The sequence below is a fragment of the Anolis sagrei genome, chromosome 3 (genome assembly GCF_037176765.1).
Source record: "Anolis sagrei isolate rAnoSag1 chromosome 3, rAnoSag1.mat, whole genome shotgun sequence".
Classification (NCBI taxonomy): Eukaryota; Metazoa; Chordata; class Lepidosauria; order Squamata; family Dactyloidae; genus Anolis; species Anolis sagrei.
Genome location: NC_090023.1, coordinates 108,818,393 through 108,841,798, shown reverse-complemented (window position 1 = coordinate 108,841,798; position 23,406 = coordinate 108,818,393). Strand labels below are relative to the sequence as shown.

Genomic DNA, 23,406 nt, shown 5'->3' with positions numbered 1-23,406 from the left:
CCACCTGGAGGCCCGAAGTTTGCCTGGTGGAAGCCACCGCTTCCTTTCCTGGGAAGGCTTTCTCAGCGTGGGGAGCGCCCCCTCCTCCCGCCGCAACAAAGGGAGGCGCAGCCAGCCTCCGATTGGGCCCCTGCCTCGAACAACAAAGGAGGGAAGGAAGGAAGGAAGGAAGAGGACTGGACGCCAAGAAGAAGGGAAGAGAGGAGAGAGCAGAGCAAGGGGAGCTTCTGCCTCTCGGCCGGCAAATGCTGGGGGCTGGTCCTGGACGCAGGGGGAGGCCATCCCTTTCCCGGCCGCTTGGGGGCGACCAAGGCCGGAGAGGCGCTGGACAAGAGGGCCAGGAGGAGGAGGAGAGCCCGCCAGCCTTGCGCCCCGCAGAGAAGCGGCAGCAGCAGCTTGAGAGCAAGAGGTGAGTAAGCGCGCCTTGTGAGCTGGGCTGAGTCGCTCCAGACTGGATGCTGGGCTGGGAGGGAACTGGTTGGAATCCCGGGGCGCCCTCTCTCCGCTCTCCTCCCAGTCCCTCGCCCTGCCTGCATTGGGTTTGGAGGACGCGCCTCGGTTTCCTTCCCTCAGCCGCGGTCCTCTCTCCTCTTTCTTCCCTTTCTCTCCAAGCACAGAACTCCCACCAAGTGCACCACCGGGAGGCTTCTTCCTTCCCTCCTTCTTTCACCAAACAGGCATGGAGTTCCTTGTTCAGACGCTTCTCCATCAATGGAGTTCCCTTTGTGGCTGTTTTGGGCTGAGACTGAGAGAGAGAGAGAGAGGAGCCTCCTTTTGTGTTGAGTTGGGGTCGGGGAGATAATCCGCCGCGAGAGATGGCTTCGAGTACAAACTGAAAGGAGGCCAGGGCTCCAGCCTGGTTTGCCTGCTTACTTACTTTCCACGTGTGAGCAGTATTTCTGGTCCTTTCATCCTTTCTCTTTGAATCTGGGGGGAAGAGAACACGCAGCTAGCTGCTCCTCCTCCAGCACGGTGGCGCCGAAACCCTCCTCGGTGGTGGTTAAACATTACAGAACCCTCCCAATGTCAACTTCCCTTGTTGTGTTCAGTGGGGGGGGGGGGGGGGGATCTGGGCAGGTGTTGCCTTGCTTGTTTCGATTGGCGTCCTGGCGCAGGTGTCAGGAGGGTTGCCCCACTTGCCACTCTTCCACTCCTGACGCCTGAAAAGGATCGGGTCTGGGCGCCCAGGGCTTTGCGGTCCACTTTCTTCCTGAATTATTTCCAGAGAGAGATCCCAACAGCCCTTCCCTCTGCCCACCTTTTGAATCATCCTCCCCCTTGGTACATTGTGAACAGACTCCATGGGGCTTACTTCAGCTTCCCTTGAGAGAGGAGAATTGGAAACTTGTTTTGCAAGTGAAAAGACTGACACTCTGATTCTCTGTGTGAGGTTGGAGGAAGACAGTGCTTTCCTGACATAGGTATAGATCCCCGCCCCCTGCAAGTCGCTTCTGGTCTGAGAGAATTGGCCGTCTGCAAGGACATTGCCCAGGGAATTAAGAGAGAGGGGAGCAGAAGACAGTTCCATCTTGTCTCCTGCCTACATCATCAGTTGGGGACCCCCCCCCCCCCCAGCACTAACTGCTGCTCTGGCCAGAGTGAGGAGGGGGGGGGGACTGTTCCATCTTGTCTCCTGTGCTTTACTAATAATATAATATAATATAATATATTGTATATACATATAATATTTATAATATTATAATGTAATACAATATATATTACATGTAACATTACTAATAATATTACAATATAATGGTATAGTATATAGTAATATATAATACCGATATTGTACTATATGAATAACATAATATATTGTATGTATGGATTCAAACCGCCGACCTTCAGGTCAGAAACTCACCCAGCACCCAGGCATCCTCAAACTGCGGCCCTCCAGCTGTTTGGGCCTTCAACTCCCAGAATTCCTGACAATTGAACAAGCTCATGAGGGCTTTTGAGAGTTGGAGACCCAAACAGCTGGAGGGCTGCACTTTGAGGATGCCTGGGTTAACCCATTGCATCACCGCGGATGGGAACTGACAGGAATAAGCAGCTCTAGGTCTCTACAAACAATGTAATTTCTCCAGTTGTGTGGGTTGTAGACATCCTGTGTTAATGCGGCATGTCTCATTAAAAAACACATCCACTGTTTTAGCGTGGTGAGATGTGTTCCACACCGGGCATGCGTACTCGGCAGCAGAGTAGCAAAGCGCAAGGGCAGATGTCTTCACTATATCTGGTTATGATCCTCAGGTTGTGCCAGTCAGCTTTTGTATGATATTGTTTCTAGTGCCCACTTTTTGTTTGATATTCAAGCAGTGCTTCTCGTAGGTCAGAACACAGTCTGGGGTAACTCCCAGGTATTTGGTGTACTGCAATGCTCCAGTGAGTTGCCTTCCCAGATAATCTTCAGAGCTCAAGATGCTTGTCTGTTCTTGAGATGAAAAGCAGAGGTCTCTGTTTTAGATGGATTAGGAATCGGCTGGTTTTCCCTGTAATAGGCAATAAGAGCACCTAAAGCTTCAGAGAGCTTCTGTTCAACCATTTCAAATCTTCCTGCTTCAGCAATGATGGCGTGATCATCAGCATAGATTAAACTCTCTGTCCCTTCTGGCAGTGGCTGGTCATTTGTGTAAATACATTTTTCTATGAAATACACATATTAAAATACACTGAACAAGGATTAAAACACAATAGACATAGAATGTGAACTTCAAATTCATTGTTAAAAACCGAACTGGGTAGGCCTGCTAGAAACTTGGAAATATTTCACAAAAAATCCCATATGGCTAACCTTGTTTTTGCCATTTTGTATAATCTAAGGAACATCATTGATTTTGAAGGCAGCTCAAACGCTTCAAGTTGTCCAATGGGCAGCAGTCAGGTTGCTCACCTGAGCGGCATACAGGGACCTTCAGCTCCACTGTCTGCTACTGAGCACAATTCAAAGTTCTAGCTTTAGCCTATAAAGCCCTAAACAGTTACAGCCCAGCTTACCTATCCAAACATATCTTCTTTTATGAGCTAGTATGAGCATAAGATGTGCCTGGGAGGCCCTGCTCTCAGTCCCATTGCCTTTGCAAGCGCGATTGGTGGGGACGAGAGAGGAGGCCTTCTCGGTGGTGGCCTCTCAGCTGTGGAACCCCCTTCATAGCAAGATCAGATCAGCCTCTCCCTCCTGGCATTTAGGAAACAAGTGAAAACTTGGCTATTCAAATAAGCATTTAGTGACAGAAATGCAATTTAACATCTTCTCATGACACGGTTAGAATGCAGCAGCTGAACTATGATTAAGGATTTGTGCAATGTGTTATTTATGTATTGGATTTATCATGTTTGATATGTTTCATGGTTTTAAATTGTATTTTATGTCTCCTGTTTTAATGATTTTATGGTATATTTTAACTGCATGTGTAATTGAGACATAAAATTATAACAGTTAATAAAGAACAACAGTAAACAAAGAACAAACACAGGGGAACTCCAGACAAGAAACAATCAGGGACAGCTGATCACCTATCAACAAAGGATTCCCCCAAGCAGTAACAAGCCACACCTAAAAGCGGTCAGGCCATCAAATGCTAATCAAGGTGGCCAATTGAAACATTCACACCTAGCTCCAACAGACAAGAGTTCTTTCTCCCACCCTGGACCTTTCACAGATATATAAACCCAATTTTCCTAGTTTCCAACAGACCTCACAACCTCTGAGGATTGCCATAGATAGAGGTGAAGTGTCAGGAGGGAATACTTCTGGAACATGGCCATACAGCTTGAAAAACCAACAATCCAGAGACATTGAATGTTTGCCTAGATGTTTGATGTAGGCTGCTCCGAGTCTCCCGAAGGGTGAGAAGAGAAGGATATAAATGAAGCAAATAAATAAATTTGCTGGGATTCAATGAATTTTGGGATCCACAAGGATCCTGGGACCAACCGCTAGTGTATACCAAGGACCCACTGTATAAAGGGAAACCAATTTGGTAGAAATGGGAACAATTACTTTTAATAAACGTGTGTTTCTGGAAAGCTGGATGGCTGGGTTGTTGTAGGTTTTTCCGGGCTATATGGCCATGTTCTAGAGGCATTTTCTCCTGACGTTTTGCCTGCATCTATGGCAAGCATCCTCTGAGGTATATAAACCCATCCTCTGAGGTATATAAACCCACAGATATATAAACCCATTTTCCTACTTCCAACAGATATAATCCACAGATATATAAACTCATAAACCCATTTTCCTACTTCCAACAGACCTCACTACCTCTGAGGATGCTTGCCATAGATGCAGGCAAAACGTCAGGAGAAAATGCCTCTAGAACATGGCCATATAGCCCGGAAAAACCTACAACAACCCAGTGATTCCGGCCAGGAAAGCCTTCGACAATACAGCTGGATAGCTGTTATCCTTTGAGCAGGAAATTGGTCTTTCAGCCATGGTTGGTGTTTCCATGTCACTGATTTTGTAATTGAACCCCTCCTGCTTTTTAGCTGTACTGAAGTTAAGGGCTTTTCACATCCTACCACATGGTCAGCCAGAAGTTAATAACCTTGATCTCTGCAGTTGTTGGGCTGCAAATCCCATCATCTTCCATCACTGGGAGAGTCTGCCTGGAATTGCAGTCCAACAGCATCTAAAAGGCTGGTATTTTTGCAGTCCCTTTGTTAGACAAATCAGTGAATGACGAAGGGTTTTTTCCCCCGCTTCTGGAAAATAAATGGCAGCTAAAGGTGAAAAAGTAAGACATGCACGTCTTAAGCACCAAAGCAGGGATTAGTATAAATATTAAGTTGCCTCAGGGGTGAGTTAGCCTTTCAGCATGTAAACAGTATTTAAAAAATAGTATAAACATTGCAAGATGGAGACAGTTTTTCTGAATATAGTGAGAGAGGTGGGCCTGGGTGAAGAGGGGAAATGTTTTCTGATTGTAATTGGAAAAGGCAACCTGGAGTTAGGGTTACAGCAGGCATGGGCAAACTTTGGCCCTCCTGGTGTTTTGGACTTCAACTCCCACAGATCCTAACAGCCTACCAGCTGTTAGGAACTGTGGGAGTTGCAGTCCAAAACACCTGGAGGGCTAAAGTTTGCCCATGCCTGGTTTACAGCCTGTTCAGGTCTTGGTCCAGTAAAATTCAGAAAATTATAGCCGTGTTGTCTTTTGACACTTGAGAAAATGTTCACTTAAGCCAGTGGTTCTCATCCTGTGGGTCTCCAGGTGTTTTGGTTTACAACTCCCACAAATCCCAGCCAGTTTACCAGCTGTTAGGATTTATGGGAGTTGAAGGTCAAAACATCTGGGGACACATAGGTTGAGAACCACTGACTTAAGGCCTTTTTGAGTCCACCAGTTGTTTTCAGAAAAATAAATATTACAAAAATGGTAACAGGAAAGATGAAATAAACTCTGTGAGATTAATTATTCTCCTTTCTTCCTGTATGCTTGAAAAAAAATGTAAAAATCTCAATTTAATTTCTATTTAATCTCTACAAGACTACTGTTAATTACTCAATTGGAACTCTTCTTCCACATCGACTCCAGCAGTGGTTCCCAACCTTTTTTTTCTCTTTTTTTTGACCAGGGGCCACTTTGACCAGGGACCACTCTCCAACATTAGTATTGAAAGGGTTACGAATCAGTTTTTGGTCAATTTTAGATTAGGTTTGTTTATTTGGTGTGCTGACTCAGAAAAATTGCATTGGATAGACCACATCAGCTCTAGTTTCTGATACAGAACATATGCCATCCAGTAGTCGCCATCTGCTCGCTCACAGAAAACCATATTTAATAAGCCTCGGCACTATAAGAGGATTTTGTGAGACCAGTTTCTCTCGTTGCAACTGTGTAGTATCAGTGAGGCCGCAGACTATATCTTAATTCTTGTGGACCACTGGTTGGGAACCACTGGACTACAGGATTAAAGTAAATGTTTAACAAGAATAAATATGAGCAATGTTTGTTTTGGTTTTTTGTTTTGTATTTTTGCCAGAGGAAAACAAATTGATAGCCACTTGTTGTCATGTCAAAATTAAGTCATAAAAGAGGTGAGGGAAAAAGTATGTACTTATACATTTTAAAATTCAAATATTCTTTATAAGAGATATTTTTTTAAAAAACACATGCATGTTTATTAATTTGTGAAACTCTTAATAGTTTCCCAGAAACCTTAGCAAAATTAACAATACAAAAATGGCTTTTTAACAACTTAAACCTTTAAGTAGCCTACAGACAGCAACTCAACAACACAATGACTTTGCTTTGTAAGTGCTTGATGAAATAAACTTTTTTAAATTCATCAACCATTAATAGTAAATACCGTTGACCTGCCAAATTTTCCTATGAGCAGGGTTATCTGACAGTGGTGTCACTGCTGAAAATGCCTTTGATTACCTGCAGATTGTAGTTTGTTATATGGATAATATGGATAAAAATTTACTGCATTTAAAATGCCTTCTGTTTCAGTCAAATTTCAAAGCAATGTTTTTGATAGTTACAGCTGTCTTGGGTTTTAGTTTGTCTCAGTACAAATGCGAAAATCTCCCAAGTTTCCTCTTCTCTCACCTTGTCCTCTTGTCTTGAGGTTGGTAGTGAAAATCAGAAAGGATTGGAAACTGGAAGCATGAGAATCCAATTGCTGTTGATAACGGGGATCTATTGAGTTGGTGGTGCAATGGGTTAATCCAGGCATGGGCAAACTTCAGGTGTTTTGGACTTCAAACCCCACAATTCCTAACAGCCAGTAGGCTGTTAGAAATTGTGGAAGTTGGAAATCCAAAACACCTGAAGGGCTGAAGCTTGACCATGCCTGAGTTAACCCTTGTGCTAGCTGAACTGCTGACCTGAAGGTTGGTGATTTGAATCTAGGAGACAAGGTGAGCTCCCACCTGTCAGCTCCAGCTTGCCTTGTGTAGACATGAGAGATGGTAAAACATCTCTCACAGGATGTTAAAACATCTGGGCATCACCTGGGCAATGTCCCTGCAGACAGCCAATTCTCTCACACCAGACACAACTTTTCGCTTCTGACATGATTAAAAAAAAACTTCCATAGACAAGGGCTTATTTTACCATTATCTCAACAGATCTGCTCCAATTGGCAATCCTGTGTGTCTATTCAGAAATAGGCACACATGTAATTCAGTGGCATTGATTCCCAGTTAAATGAATGCAGAAGAAAATGGGACATTTTATTATAAAAGTTAGACTATTAATGACAGTTGATTAGTTGGCAATTAATTTTGGCTGTGTTCCAAGAACTAGCACTAAATTTGGGCCCATATTTATCTTCCTTCCTTCCCTTCCTTCCAGAGTCCAAAATAATCAGCAACTTGGTCTTCATCTTAAAACAGTTTTGGAAAAAGATGTGCTAATTAGCCTGCAGGTTTATGCAAAAAATTGCATTTCTTCAGTTTTTGACACTGTCCTTAAAGTGGCTTTTACTTTGGAACATGTGATCTGTCTCTGTGGAAAACCTAGGAATAGTAGCTGGCCCAAATGAGCTGTCACTGTCGTCATTGTTGAACAACTTCTTCTTTTTACCTTTCAGGAGTCAGAGTCAGATATTTTCATGTCGAATTATTGGAGGCTCATCCTATGTAAGGAAACCAGCATTTGCAACTGTTTGGCAAAAGAAAATCAAAGTAATGATGGGAAAGATGACACAGACCACTGCATTGTGGTATCCGATATCATCCGGCTTGTGCAAGATAAACAGAAGGTTATGGCATCACACCAAGGTATGATACAATTTTCTGATTCCTTCATCTCAAGGCCAGAGTCCTTTGAGCAGCACTTGACAATATAACACTTTTCTTTGTAAGATTAAGGCTGCAATTCTTTGAACATTTGCTTGGGAGTAAGTTCAATTGATCATTATTCTAAATAAATAGCAAAAATGAAATTAATTATTAAAATCATGTCATAAAGGAAGCTGTATTTAGATTTTCTTTAAGCATGTGACTTGAAGACATGAGTAAGGGAAATGTTAACTCTTTGTACCTGCGTCATTGGTTTGTTTTATAAGAATGGTGTGTTTGAAGACAAAAGTCTCTTCTACTTGTGAAGGTTCTTTATATCAGAGTGAATACTGGCAAATCTGTGTTCTTACTTATGTGCACACTATCCGTGGGTACTGTTCAGCTACACCACTTTTGCACAACCAAAGCAATGACAACAGGGATCAGGTTAGTGCATTTCCCTTTTTGTCTCTTTAAATAACATTCTTCAGACACCCAAAGAAGGCTATTGAGCAGGTTAAAGAAATAATCCAAATTATTATTGCTAAATGCTGTTACTGCTGGGATTTTAGTTGTGATTTGTCATTTTGATGCCGCAAGATAGCATTTTGAGGAGCCACAGCGGCACAATGGGCTAAACCAGTGGGTCCTCAGATGTCTTGGCTTTCAATTCCTAGAACTCATAATAGCTGGTAAACTGGCTGGGATTTTTGGGAGTTGTAGGCCAAAACACCTGGGGATCCACAGGTTGAGAACCACTGGGCTAAACCCTTGTGACAGCTGAATTGCTGACCTGAAGGTCGGCGGTTCGAATCTGGGAGTAAGGGTGAGCTCCCAACTGTCAACTCCAGCTTCCCATGCAGGGACATGAGAGAAGCCTCCCACAGGATGGTAAAACCTCCAGGCATCCCCTAGGCAACATCCTTGCAGACAGCCAGTTCTTTCACACCAGAAGTGACTTGCAGTTTCTCAAGCCACTTCTGACATGAAAAAAAAAATGTTGTGGATTTTCTTGACACCTCACCTCTCCAGACATTTAACCTGTAATGCAAAACTAAGAGTCCTTTTTAAGTTTTGACTACAATTTCTGCAATTTGTGCTAAATATACTTAGTACAAAACTCCTGTTTCTATGCCAAATCAGCCACTTTTTATCCTTTCATGCACATAGTAGCCACTACAGGACAGTCTTATTGATCATAAAGACACAAACAACTATTTCTAAAGTACTGCTTTTTAAGAAGATAATACTGACCACATGTGCCACTACTGTACATTTTGCATGAATTCACACACACACACACAACCCTACTCACAAAAAGGCCAGATTTTCTATGGTACTATTGACAAGACATCCTCAGTATCTTAACAGCAGTTTGCTGCAAGGAGACTTTTTTCTCCCATGAGTCCCATTTGCTGTATGAGGAATAATCAAATCAGGATTTACATCCCAGCTGAATGTAATATTACTAATGGAGTTGGTGTTTTTAGCCTGGAGAGGATAAGATACCCTATATCCCAGAATTTCAAGGTAGAAAATCCCACATTATCTGAGTGTGGACTCAGATAACCCAGTTCAAAGCAGATATTGTGAGATTTTCCGCCTTGATATTCTGGGTTATAGGGCTGTGTGGAAGGGTCCATAATGATGTGGTTAGCCTCTTCAAGGTAGTCACAGACTTGATGCCTGTTCCTCCCAATGGGGAGGACCACAATCAGTTGATTCAAAGTAAAACAAAAGGATTTATAGCCAGCTGCCTCAGGACACCAGGTGCTTAAATGGCAGCACTTGATGTTTCACAGATGTTGCAGTCTGCATAGCCTCTCCTTATCTCTTTAATGATGTTTAAAGGATAGAGGTAAATCTTCAGCATCAGCCACCTTCTGCCGGGGAATGGGTCTCCCAACTGTCTTGTTACCCAGCTCCTCAGATTCAGAGAAACCACTATTATCTGGAATTTTAAATTCCTGGCAATGCAACCCATCTGTGTCCAAGGCTTCAGATTTTAGAGATTGTTATGACAATACTTACCACCCAAGAATCATCCCTCGGGGTGGGTTAGAAATCCAGGCTTATTAGAATAATGGCAATGGAACGGTACACTAATACGGGGGCAAGGACAGTGGGTGCATCTTCCCAAGACTGCTCTTCTAGTACATATTCAGCCCAGTAAGTGAGCCACTGTAGCTTACTAAGGTGCATGTAGGAGTCCATCACCTAGGCTACCTCATATTCCTCTTTCCCAGCATTAACACTGGAGGGGGTTAAATCCATAACCCAATAACAGGGCAAGCATCACTTTTATAAACCAGAAGGCAGCTACAAAAACAAGGTGGACACAACGACTTGATGTCAAGAGCACTTGGAAAACCACAGATTCATTTGTGCTGTTATGGGGTTCATGAGGTTGAAAATAGCGAGTGGAGAGCCAAACTCCAGTTACGGGGGGGGGGGGGGGGGGATGTAGACTTTCTCTTAGCACCCACAAAGTGCTTGTATTTCTCTTTGGTCAAGTCCAATTGCTCATTTAAATGCAACTGTATAGTTCATAACTCCTGAAGCAATGACTCTGCTGCAGGCACCAAAAGCTGGGGGATACAATTGGGAACATGTGGCTCATTCATTTCAATGAGGCTGAGGCTAACACTGGTAATAAACTTTGTTTAAATTGGCAAGACTTACTTTCTGTGTAGAGATGCAATTTTGGGTAAACAAGGCTTTTATTTCTCTTGCACTGGGACAAGGATGAAGTTTGTGTCTTGTTGAGTTTGTTATTGAGGTGTTACACTGGTGGAACTTGAGTTGTGTCCAGTTATATTTTCTTCATACCTTCATAAGAAAGCATGCAAGCAGCTTATGCAAGCAGTTTTAAGCAGTGGTCAGCACATGAGCATAATTCTGCCGCCCATAAACAGAATGGGCAGTGATTCCTTGTACAGTTTACGTGGAAAGTCCTTGCTGCTGGTGAGCTGGCTGTCCATATATGTAAAATGGCACAGTTTACATGCATGTTGGCTCAAGATTGTGGCTCATTTTTTCAAATGTTTTAGATGTGTAATATTTCTGATAAGACATTGGGCAATAGGCCACACCCTCTCTAAATTTATGTCTTGTATCTACTATTGATTGTGCATAAAATGCAAGCAGTCTGCATAGTTTCTTCCATTCCAGTGAAGAATGTTTTTTTTTTTTTTACCTTTTTCCCCTATAGAGCAGGCATAAACAAACTTTGGCCCTCCAGGTGTTTTGGACTTCAACTCCCATGATTCCTAACAGCCTACCAGCAGTTAGGAATTATGGGAGTTGAAGTCCAAAACACCTGGAAGGCCAAAGTTTGCCCATGCCTGCTATAGAGCTACATTTTCCTTTTCTCTTCCTATAAAACTACAAAACGTATGATCTGAATTAATGTTCGCACAGACATCTTTTCATTGGTCTTTATACATGCATGAATTTCCTTACTCTGTTATTGTTCTTTTTACCATTCAATTGATGTTTGTGTAAACAGACTCAATTTAAAGTGCCCTTGTATATATAATGCCTTTGAGCATTGCATGGGTTGATATACTTTTATAAGTGTTTCTATTTCACATGTTTGCACCTTCAATTGTGTCCTGCTGTAATTCACAAATGCACAGTCATTAACTCAATGAGTGTAAAGTTACACATCATTTCCGTGATCTCAGCTATGGTTTGTTGTCTTTGTTTTGATAACCCACTTTCTTAAGATTGCATTACTAGTAGTCACAACTATATAAAACACGTACTTTACTTGTTTGGCTTGAAATTGGTGGTTGAATGCAGAACTAAAATGGCATAAACAAAGAAGGGAACATATAAAAATGTTACTAGGAGACTCAGTTTCGTCTTTCCTACACTGTTGACCTTGTTGCCTCCCACACCTCTCTTTTCCTGTTCCTCTTATTCACAGGGAGATGTCAGGGAAGGTGTGAGATGTGTGGGACAGAAAATTGCAAAGACAGGATGGAGGTAGTGTTGAGAAACGTGTGATGCTCTGCCAATAATCTTTCAAACTGCACGTATATGATTTCTGTCATCTGCGTTCTCTCATTTTAGTGCCTACAACCAGCACATCCATTTCCTTTTTCTGCTGAATATAGGATCAACTTGTTGGTGAAACTCTTGTTTTGTGATAATGAGGCTTTAGTTGTACAGATAAACATTTCTATCTTTTTCTTTCATTGTTTCCAGTTTATTAAGAACTGCAATCTGCAGCATTCAGTATTGACATATGATTTAGGGGAAAATAAAAGGTACCCCCCCACCCCACTGTCTATCACTAAGTTCACTTGTGCACAAATGGTTTCCTGGCTTATTCAACATGATAAGATGCCATTTTGCATTCTGTTGCTAGAGAATATGAATTTGATGTTGGTTCAGGAATATTTTTATTAAGGGATTTTTTTCTACAATATATATGGGGAGGGGGGAATGAAAGGGATAAAATAAAATAATAAAATAAAAATGGTAAAAAAAGTAAGGAAGGAATTCCATAAGAAAGTTATTAAAACACTTGCAAACAAATTGACTAGGCAACTTTAGAATTCTTTATATATATATGCAAATAAAAATATGTAGCAGCTAATTGGTTCCAAGTGTATTAATCTTGGTGGTAAAGACTTTTGAATTTGCACTGTGAATTTTGAATATTCACAATGCAAGAATTAATCAGTGGTGAAAGTCTATGTTAGTGTAGGGAAGAACATCACAAAATTCTTGAACATATTAGTTCATATTAAACAGTGCAGTTATTTTACCAAAAGAAAATATGTTGGGGAGTTACAGGAAAAAATGCCATTTTTAGATATTGGAATGTATATAAAGAGAGCCAGTATGCTACAGTCATTTTAGCATTGGTCTACAACTCTGGTGAAAAGGATTTGAACTGGTTTTGTGGGAGCCTGGTGTGACTGTTCAGCCATGGAAACCTATTGGTTGACCCTGGGAAAGTCACACCATGCTCCCACAAACGCACCCATGATAAGAGCTCTGTAGGCTTGCCATAAGTCATAAACAGTTTGAAGACACACCACCATCACCACCACCACAACAACAAACATTTGTTAAAACCAGAATGTTTTAAGAAGTTTCCAAAATTGAAGGTGGTTCTTGTATCAGCAGATACTTCCAAAGTTACTGTAAATAAGAAGCTCAGCTTTTTAAAAATTGATATCTGGATTTGAAATGGAAATACGGGTCAAAAACTCAAGGAACATGAAAATTCTGCTAGGGCATGTAAGAAATCAGTCGGTGTGTGTGTTAACTGAAAATGCAATGCACGAAGCTGCTGGGTTGGGCCACACCGGGGAGCTAGCTGAGCCTGGAGTTTTGGCAACAGTTAGATATTTAGGCTTGAGCTGTGCAGGAACTTACAGAGAGATAGTTCTTGCTTCGTGAGCTGCTGGAAGGAGATCTTCCACATTGAGACCAAAAGACCAAAAGGACATTATATGAGTCAATGCAACTGTTTATATGATTTTATATATGTTGCTCTACATTACAAAGAGTAAAGTCCTTGTTCTTTACTGATCATGTGCGTGGCATATTTTCTTTCTCTGGCAAGAGTGTGTGTGGACTGTTCAAAGTTGAACTACATGTGATTTTCATTATGCCACAAATTCAACTCACTGGTGTGGTGTTTACACTGTAAATGTGAGCCTTTATATTTTCATTTTGCAGAACAAGGGTAATTAAACAAGCCCAGTGAAACATATTAAGCTGCATATTCTTGTTTCACTGTGTTCAACATCTATCAAAGTTTTCTTTAGCTGTGCACTAGTAGAAATCGTAATGCTGTTCTACATTCTAGCAGGTGCCCTTTAATTAGCTTAGAAGAGATTCATCTGGGATCATTACCAAAATAGTAGTCATTTTAATAACATAGGCATCCAGAACAAAAAGGAAGGAACACACCCAGGCAGAAAGTGTATTAAGCACCATATACTTTACTAAATCCACTTAATGCAGGCTCAGTTCATCAATCCCATATGCTTTCTACTGAACATCATACTACATATGCCAAGCATGTAAGTGTGGACTCCTGATTTATAGTAATGCCTCTAAAATCTGTTCCTCAAGATGTGGCTTTTCATTCTTAACAGGTTTAAATGGGAGGCAGCTTGGATCAAAAATTTTCATTGCTTTAAGCTGACTGCTTTCACAAACGTCTCTAAATTTCATCATTGAATGATTTACTTAAAGAAATGGAAGGATTTTACTGCAATATTTCCAGCTCCTTTTAATTGAATACTTAAGCCAGAATGGTTTTGTGTAATAAATATGAAATGAGCTACTCAAAGGCTAAAAAAAAATTATCTGTTTCTTCTGCTAGTTAATATCAAGAGAAAATGGCTTTCTTTGAACTGACAGTAATCCCCCTGAGCAAATTTACTGTACTTGATACCACCTTGGAATGTACCTTAGTTTATTTACTAAGTGTTAGATTACATAACTATGTCTCAAGGGAGAATGATTTTAAAAAATAAGTTACACATCCATTCTCTATTTATATAGACAAATGTGAGATAATGCAAGAAGTAAAAAGTAGTCTTCAAGTATAGAAGTCTTGAATTAGGAAAACCTAAACAAGTCACCTTTTCTTAATCAGGTGGATGTTGACTGAGATCTCAAAAGCTAAAAGAGATCCTAGAAGATTTCTAGCTTAGTTGCCAGCTCAGCGGATCCTCTGCAAAGCATGATGCCACTACCTCACCTCTGACAGATGGCTGCCCAGCCTCTCTTTAAATACCTCCAGCAAATGAGAGGCCATCACCTTCCAAGGCAATCTGTTCCAAGAGCTCTCTTACTGTTACATTTCTCCTAATAATTAGTTGAATCCAGTATTCATGTAATTTCTATTCATTGGTGGCTGCCAAATAAATTCCATCATGTCTTAAGGAGTCCTCTACTACAACGGTTCCCAATCTTTTTTTACCTGGAACCCTTCAGAAGATATTTTTCTTCCTGTGGAACCCTAACTCTTTCCCTGATTTTCCCACAGAATCCTAACGCTGTCCCTAAGCATTGTGAATCCACAAAGTTCTTCCTTTTTTCATCTGCTCTTATTGCCTGGGTGTTTTGTATAATGTTGAAAGTTCGGAAATAAAGAGAAAACATTTTAAATATTACAACAAATCTTTGTTTTGGTAAAAGAAAATACTAAATATAGCAACAAACATTTATTTTAGTACCAGAAAGTATTGGATAAAGTGATAAATGATTTTGTTTCAAAATAGTTTTGAAATTGGGTTTTATATTTGGCAGCTGAATACGTAAACCCAGGGCAGCATCCAACTTACTCCTAACTTTGTTTTTGGAGTAAGCATAAGCTGAAAAGCCTGATTCACAACAATAAGTGAACGTGAAGCATTACTCAGACAAGAGGAGCATTGCTTGGATAGCCTTTCTGGCTGCTGAAGGCTATATGGTCTTTCTGTCATCTCCAAATGTCATTCATTGGCATAGATTCAATTTTAATTTTTAAAGCAGAAGTACATTGAATTTAATAAGATCTTCATACTCTTGGATTAAAAAAGATTTTAAAAAGTTTTTCAAAGAACTCCTTCAGTGCTTTTGTGGAACCCTAGCGTTCTTCGGAACCCAGTTTGGGAACCTCTGCTCTAGTATGTCATTATGTGTCCCTTTAACATTTTCTTCTCCAAACCTAGTAAACTCTTTCAACTATTGCTCATTTCTACAGAGCTTAGGACAGCTAGTTACATTTTTTTGGCTTTTAAAAATATTTTAGTTACATAATTTCCAGCACAATAAAATAAGAAAAAGAAATAATACACAAACAAAAAGAAAGGAAAAGAAGAAAAAAGTAATTGAAAGAAAAAAAAACAAGTTACTATACTAAAATGAAACTTATCTAACTATAATTACAATTCATATACCTCTTCATCTTTACCAAACCTATTAATTATCAAAACCTACACTTAACATAGTATTCTCTTTTATCTACTAAAAGACAACCAATGATTCCCAGTCTTTTAAAATGTAGCTACTGACTTCCCTCTAATCTCTGTTGATAATTTGCTCATTGTGGCTAGATCAGACAGTTCCAACAGCCAATTTACATTTGTTGGAATTACATCTTTTTTCTATTTGTGTGGATAACATCTACATGAAGCCGCTGGGGGAGATCATCTGGAGTTTGGGAGTTTGATGCCATCCGTATGCAGATTATACCCAACTCTTATCACTCTTTTCCACCTACTGCTAAGGAGGCTATTCAGGTCCTGAACCGGTGCTTGGGTGAGGGTGAACAAATTGAAATTGAATCCATACAAGATAGAGGTACTCCTGGTCAGTCGTAGGGCTAAACAGAGTATATGGTTACAGCCTATGTTTTATGGGGTTGCACTCATTGCTAAGCCTGAAACCCCAGGTTTTGGTGGTGGCCAAGGGAGCTTTTGCACAATTGAAAATTGTGCGCCAGTTGCGCCCGTACTTTGGGAAGTCAGACTTGGCCACAATGGTCCATGCTCTTGTTACATCTCACATAGACTACAGCAACATGCTCTACATGGGGTTGCCTTTGAAGATGGCCCAAGAACTTCAAGTAGTCCAACTGACGGCAGCCAGATTCCTTACTAGAGTGACATACAGGGAGCATACAACTCCTTTGTTGGTTCAGCTTCACTGGCTGCCTGTCTTCTACCAGCCTAATTCAAAGTTCTGGCTTTGGCCTATAAAGTCCTATACAGTTCTGGTCCAACTTACCTGTCTGAATGCATCTCCCCTTATAAGCCAAATAGAGCTTTAAGATCTGCAGGGGAGGCCATGTTCTCAGTCCCACCCTCTTCGCAAGCACGATTGGAGGGGATGAGAGACAGGGCCTCCTCAGCGGCAGCCCCTCAGCTTTGGTACTCCCTCCCCAAAGAGATCAATCAGGCCCCATCCATTCTGGTCTTCAGAAAAAGCTAAAGACCAGGCTCTGTTTGCAGGCATTTGAAGAATAAGACATGGATTTTGACACAGCTAGATAAAGGATTATGGATTAATGGAATCATTCACTTTATATGTTTCAATCTGTTTTATTGTTCTATGTGTTTTAACTGTTTTATAGTTGGATGGGGTATGTTTTTATTGTTATGTTCATATGTAGCATTGAATTTTGCCTGTGTCTGTAAGCTGCCTTGAGTCCCCTGCAGGGTAAGAATCATAGAATCATAGAGTTGGAAGAGACCTCATGGGCCACCCAGTCCAACCCCCTGCCAAGAAGCAGGAAAATTGCAAAGATGGGGTATAAATGAAGTAAATAATAAATAAATAAATAAATAAATGTAGACAAATCTAGCTGCAAAAGGTAGTTACATTTTTCACTAGCTCCTAGAGTTCACAAACCAGCATAGGCAGCAGCCACACTGGCTGAGGGTTTCAGGGAGATGTAGTCCCAAAAACAAACAAACAACACCTTCTTTTCCAAGCTATGTTAATGTCATCTTGGTAGGAAGTTTCGAGTGGAGTATGTTGGGGTTTTTTTTCCCGGGACTGAAACACTTCAATATTCTTCATCAATGATTCAGATAATGAAGAGAGGGAATCTGTATCAAGTTTGCAGATGAACTTCAACACAGACAAATACATAATTCTGCATAGCTATAGGATGAGAGATACTTGGCTTAACGTGTAACATGTTACATGTTAAAAGGACATTGAGATTATTGTTCACCATAAATTTAACAGGAGTTAGCGGTGCAGTGCTACATCAAAGAAGGTAGGTTATATATTAATCTTAATTAATGGAAGCAGTTTCCAAGTCAAGGGAAGTGATTGTTCAATTATATTCTGCAGTGGCCAGACCTCATCTGTAGTCCTGCATTCAGTTCTGGGCACCTCATTTAAAGAAGGGTATAATATACATAAGTTGGAGGGAGTTGAGATGGGCAATGAGGATAATAAAAGAAAAGAACAGATGAGCAAAAGAGGAGGGGACTGAGCATGTTCACTTTGGTCAAGCTGCTTCATGATTACTCTTTACATACTTCAAAAGCAGGGGTTCTCAAACTTTTAAAGGTGAGACCCAGTTCATGTTCTCTCAGTCTTGGGGGGGGGGCTGGACTATAGTTTGGGGGGGGGGGGAATGAACAAATTCCTATGCACACTGCAAATATCTTATTTGTAGGTAAAAATTTTTTTAAAAAAACCCTATGTAATAGTAAAAATAAAAAACAATGTTAACCAACATAAACTCGCCAGTATTTCAGTGGGAATTGTGAACCTACTTTTGGCTGATGAGATAGTCAAGTTAATTAGGGTTGTTGTTGTGTTGCTTCAAGTCATTTTGGAATTAGGGCAACCCTAAGACTAAAGTTTGGGGGGGGGCTTAGTTTGGGGACCCCTTCTCAAAAGAAGCATTCCATTGTTTAAACTTCACCTACAGTCTAAAGAGATAAAATCTAGGCAAAGTTTCCTGCTTCATCTGATGTCTGTTAGATCCAAAATATGCCCATAGGCAAATACATGCATTCACGTTTTTGCATCCTTATTTATTATTCATTTATGCAAAGGCACCTTGGGACTGAGAGAAAAATGTCTGTAGCCTTATCCTTTGCAGACTTGATGTACTTCATCAGAGAGACGCACCTGTGGGCAGATATTTGTACTGGTGATGGTGGTGGATGTGAATAATAATAAAAATGTGAAATTAGTAAGAGAAAGGCAAAGCATGTGGATTTGGTGATGGAGTGACAAATCCAGTTTCAACTACCATCATAAAAAATAGTAACGAAGATGATGGACGAGATGAGATGAGTAAATAAACATACAAATAGTGTGGAAGTTTTCTGTCTGGTGTGTCGATATAAATTTGAGACCAGGAAAAAGATGTAATAAAATGGGCATGAGAACCTGCTAATGATTGGGGTATGAACTGTTATTATACTGTATATGTAATGTGTCAATAAACCTTTCTATCAATTTGAACCACTTTCAGTAGACTGATGTTCTTGGATATATCCTAGTTCACCTGTTTCTTTTTCCAATCACCCTTCAAAGTTTTTTTGTACAAGGACTCAAAATTGGCTGAAATTGAATGTCCATGCATCTGATGAACCAGACTGAATTGAAAAAAAGCTCATTTCATTAGTGCCTTGCTGTATCTTGATACAGACTAACACAACTGTCTTTGAATATTATTATCCATTTGTTTTGAGAATTTTTCATACTGCTTTTCACAGCAGCTCTCATAAAGTTATCTAGCAGGCATTTGCCCCTTCAAAGTGACATTTGTGTGAAGAGAGTAGGGCAGTAAGAGATAACAACCATTAGATAGGAAGTAGAAAGTATGTGGTTCTTGTTTTGTATGTGTTTGTGTACCTCTTTTTCTTCTTTTTTTTAAAAAAGTAGTTATTTAATGGACAATATGTAATTTGCGGTTTGACCCACTGTGCCCTTGGTGGCGCAGCAGGTTAAAGTGCTGAGCTGCTGAACTTGCTGACCAAAAGGTTGGTGGTTCAAATCTGGGGAGCAGGGTGATCTCCCCTGTTAGGCCCATCTTCTGCCAACCAAGCAGTTCGAAAACATGCAAATGTGAGTAGATCAATAGGTACCATTTCTGCAGGAGGGTAACGGCGTTCCATGCAGTCATGCTGGCCACATGACCTTGGAGGTGTCTATGGGCAACGTCAGCTCTTTGGCTTAGAAATGGAGATGAGGACCACCCCCCGGAGTCAGGCACAACTAGACTTAATGTAAGGGGAAAGCTTTACCTTTACTTATGTAGTTGTGTAGTTTGCGTAGTTTTACACATCTAAAACAGCTATGTGTGTTTTATTTTGTCTTGCTTTTGAATAAAACGTATTCATTGAAAAGAAATGGTCATATCGATTTTCCTTTATCATAATCCAAGCCATCAACAAGACTCCATGGCACCAGACATAGCTTGCACATCGATGTATTAACTATTAGTACCCAGTAGGTGCTGCTGTTGAATCAAGGTGGCATGGCAGAGGAAATAGACATGGCTGAGAATGCAAAGTCGCAGGACAGAAGCAAGGCTCAATTTACTTTACAATTTGACACGGCTGTCTAAGCAGCGTGTGTGCATATGTATCACACAGAGGAATACAAAATGCCTGGTGCGTGAACCCTGTCTCTCTTAAAACCTTTCTCTTTGTCTACATAATCAATGCAGTTTCTGAAAATGGGAACACATGCACAAAACAGATGTGGAGTTCATAATGATAGCAAAGAAAATAGAAGTAGTCAAGCCCCCAGGAAGTGTTCATGTTACTTGCAGCAGTGGTGAGTTAAAAGGTGCCTGCTTAGAGGATCCAGTAGATTTATTCCAAGTTGCTGTGATCCTTTCTACAAAAAAGCCTTCCTCTGTGGAAAACATGTGACTGTTCAGTTTCCAAGGAAACCAGTTCACTGCAAAGAATATGTCATTTAACTTTGTTCTTGGCTATATGTCGGTGGATTTGGGATTTAAAGCACTCAAACTTCCCCCTGTACAGCAGGTAACACTTATTAAACTTTATGAAGTGGATGTTACAGATGAAGCAGGACTGGTGTTTTGAACTGAGCTGCAGAAAAGGTTTGTATCAATACCTGGGGAAATGCAAATTGAAAAACAGACTTCTGCTAACTCAGAATGCTTGTGATATTTGCTTTACAATCTACCATCTCTCTTTAAAGAAACGTGTTGATGTTGAGTTATCAGAATTCCTGCATTTCCATTTTCAGTCAATTTTGACAAATTCCTCATTATACCAGTCCATATATTTTAATAGAACAGAGACTGATTTTTACTTGAGTTTGGGTAATTTATGTATGTGGATTAATGTATTTATGTAAATCAATCAGTAGGTAGTATTGGACTGACTTGTATGTGAATCACAAGTTTCTTGCTGCTTTTCTGTTCTTGTCAGAAATGTGAAGTTTCATGATTAGCTTGTCCTTTAACTCTATCACAACAGTGTCCCCATCAGTGTTTCCCATATGATCATGCCAGGAACGACTTGAGGAACTGCAAGTTTCTTCTGGTGTGAGAGAATTGGCCACCTGCAAGAACGTTGCCCAGGGGACGCCCAGATGTTCTGATGTTTTATCTATCATCCTTGTGGGAGGCTTCTCTCATGTCCCCGCAATGGGGAGCTGGAGCTGATAGAGGGAGCTCATCCACGCTCTCCCCAGATTCGAACATGTGACTTGTCGGTCTTCAGACCTGCCGGCACAAAGGTTTAATCCATTGTGCCACCGGTGGCTCCTATATTGCATTCCTATATGAGTTATAGACAAATTATAACTTGTTAATGTAATTTACTTCTATGTAGACATGTAATTTTCAGACATTGCTAGTGAAAGTAGGTTGCAGCCCACAGAAAATATGTAATTGTTCCCTGTTTCGTTTGGAATCTGATTCCACTTGAACCACCATGGTGCATCCTGTAAAAACCTGGGATTTGTAGTTTCTTCTTCGTGGTGTCTGCGAAATCACACATATGGGTTTGTCTGCGCATGCAGGGAAAGTGGGCAGGGCTATCGCCCACTTTCATTTTAGATATCTAGAAGGTGCCGAACTGCACCACGCATGTGTGGACAAACCCATATATGTGAATTTCACAGATCACCACTTAGAGAAATACAGTTGTAGGTAACCAACTTATTCTTGTTTTTGTTGTATGCCTTCAAGTCAATTCCAACTTACGGCAGTCTTAGGGGTTTTCTAAGGATAAGAGTGTGATTTGCCCAAGGTCACACAGTAGTTTTCATGGCGAAGCCAGGATTCAATTCCTGTTTTTCAAATAAATAATACAAAAATAGATCAACTACACTAGGCTGAAAGCCAGTGGACACAGCCATGGCAGTTTAGATAAAGGCATAACATTATAATTGTGCTGTGTGAAATAGTTTTACAGCCTTTCTTTCCAACTATTTTTCTTTTAGTTTTGTTCCATTGCATCCAAAAAGGAATGCAACAAAAGGACAGCGAAATGCAGTTTTGAAATCTGTAGGCAGTATGTTAAATCTACAATCTTCTTGCAATGCTATCATTTTAATTCCTGCACACTCATTTTTCTCATAGTGCAACTTTGTTGAAACCTTGTGATAATTAACAAGGAAATGTTACTTTGGGATGATACTGTGCAAGAACAAGTTAGTTTATTACATTATACTTCTAGAATAGTAAATTTTTAATCAATGAGGAAAATATTGGTCAGAACCTTGCATGATCAGAGAGAGAAACCGCTGGATCTGCTGGCCTGGAAGAAGAATCTGTCTTAATTTGACATTCACTGGCTTTATATATATCAGCATTGTTTGAATAATAAATCATGATTTTACTAGGCAGATAGACATGTGAAATAATGGCATGTTAGCCATTCTGTCCATTTCCTAGTTGTGTTCCTGGTTTTGACTGTGGTCCAAACCTCTGATGAAAACAAATAAACTTGAGTCTGAATATTAACTAAGAAAACATGCTTTTTCCCCATTCTAAGAACTCACAAGTATAAGATACAAAGATATATCCTTTTCCAGAATAAGATAAAACTAGGACAGAAGTTCATACCTATTGCTACTGCTGCTGCTGTTACTGCTGCAGTTGTGTGCCTTCAAGTCAAAGCTGTTTCTATTTGTACTGTATTTATTTATTTTATTATAATTGTCTCGTGAGATCTGTATTGTTCTCACACCTCAAGTTTCCCTGATGTATTTCAGACTTTGGCATATATTTCAAGACCACAAAATGCACAGTGCAGAACTGTATGGGAAAATGTTTTTCTCCCTTTCTTACAATATTAGAAGCTGGGGTACCCTATTAACTGAATAGCAGGAAAGGTAGTACAGAGAAAGGAAGTATTTCATTCAATATATGGTAACCATACTATGCTTGCACAACAGAATTTTCTTTCCTAAGATACAATGATGCCCCCCAATTTAGGTTGCTGTAAGAAAAGTTCTCCTTTAGCACTCATTATTTCAACTAGAGGCAGTCCCTGAGTTACAAACACCCGACTTACAAATGACTCATAACTAGGCTTAGCATAGCAGACTAAAGCGATGTGCTACTGAAAAATTCTGCCGATCAAAAGGTCGGCAGTGTGAGCCCCGGTAGGGGTAAGCACCCACTGTTAGCCCCAGCTCACCTGCTCACCTAGCAGATCGAAAGCAGAAATGCAAGTACATAGGTACCGCTTTTAGCAAGAAGGTAAAAAAGGCCCCCTTAAGGACCATTGATCTGAGGAAAGCTCCTTGGCATGGAAGATGGAGCAACAGCACCCCCCCCCCCAATGGCCTAAGTTGAGCACAGCTTCCAGGATGTCGGAAATAAGATGGGAAAAACTGCCTTTACCTCTGTGTTGTTTGTCCTTGATAATTGTATAGTCGGCATTGAATGTTTGCCATATGTGTGTTCTGTAAGCCGCTCTGAGTCTTCTTCGGGGTGAGAAGGGCGGGGTATAAATACTATAAATAAATAAGTAAGAAATAAGACCGGGCTGAGACAACAGGAAATGAGAGAAATTCACTCCTGAAAGAGTTATCATAGCAAAAAAATATTTATTTAGTTATTTCCAGCATTTCTATCCCATCCTTCTCAACTCAGGGCAACTTACGACGGCAGCAATTCAATGCCAACAACATGGAAAACACATTGCAACAACATTATACAAGAGATAAAGCATTGGATTAAAATACATTAAAAT

At 40.5% G+C, this 23,406-nt stretch overlaps 1 protein-coding gene across 3 annotated transcripts in view; it reads left to right on the top strand.

Annotated features, from left to right (window-relative positions):
- Positions 1 to 302: 302 nt before the first annotated feature.
- The window catches only part of MCF2L (MCF.2 cell line derived transforming sequence like), a 131,457-nt gene continuing 108,353 nt past the window's right edge, over positions 303 to 23,406 (top strand). For all 3 annotated transcript variants that reach the window (XM_060769630.2, XM_060769627.2, XM_060769625.2), the window contains exons 1-2: positions 303 to 409; positions 7,543 to 7,732. In XM_060769630.2, coding sequence (XP_060625613.2) covers positions 7,564 to 7,732 — 169 coding nt within the window. In that variant the 5' untranslated portion in view covers positions 303 to 409; positions 7,543 to 7,563. The remainder of the gene's footprint in view (positions 410 to 7,542; positions 7,733 to 23,406) is intronic.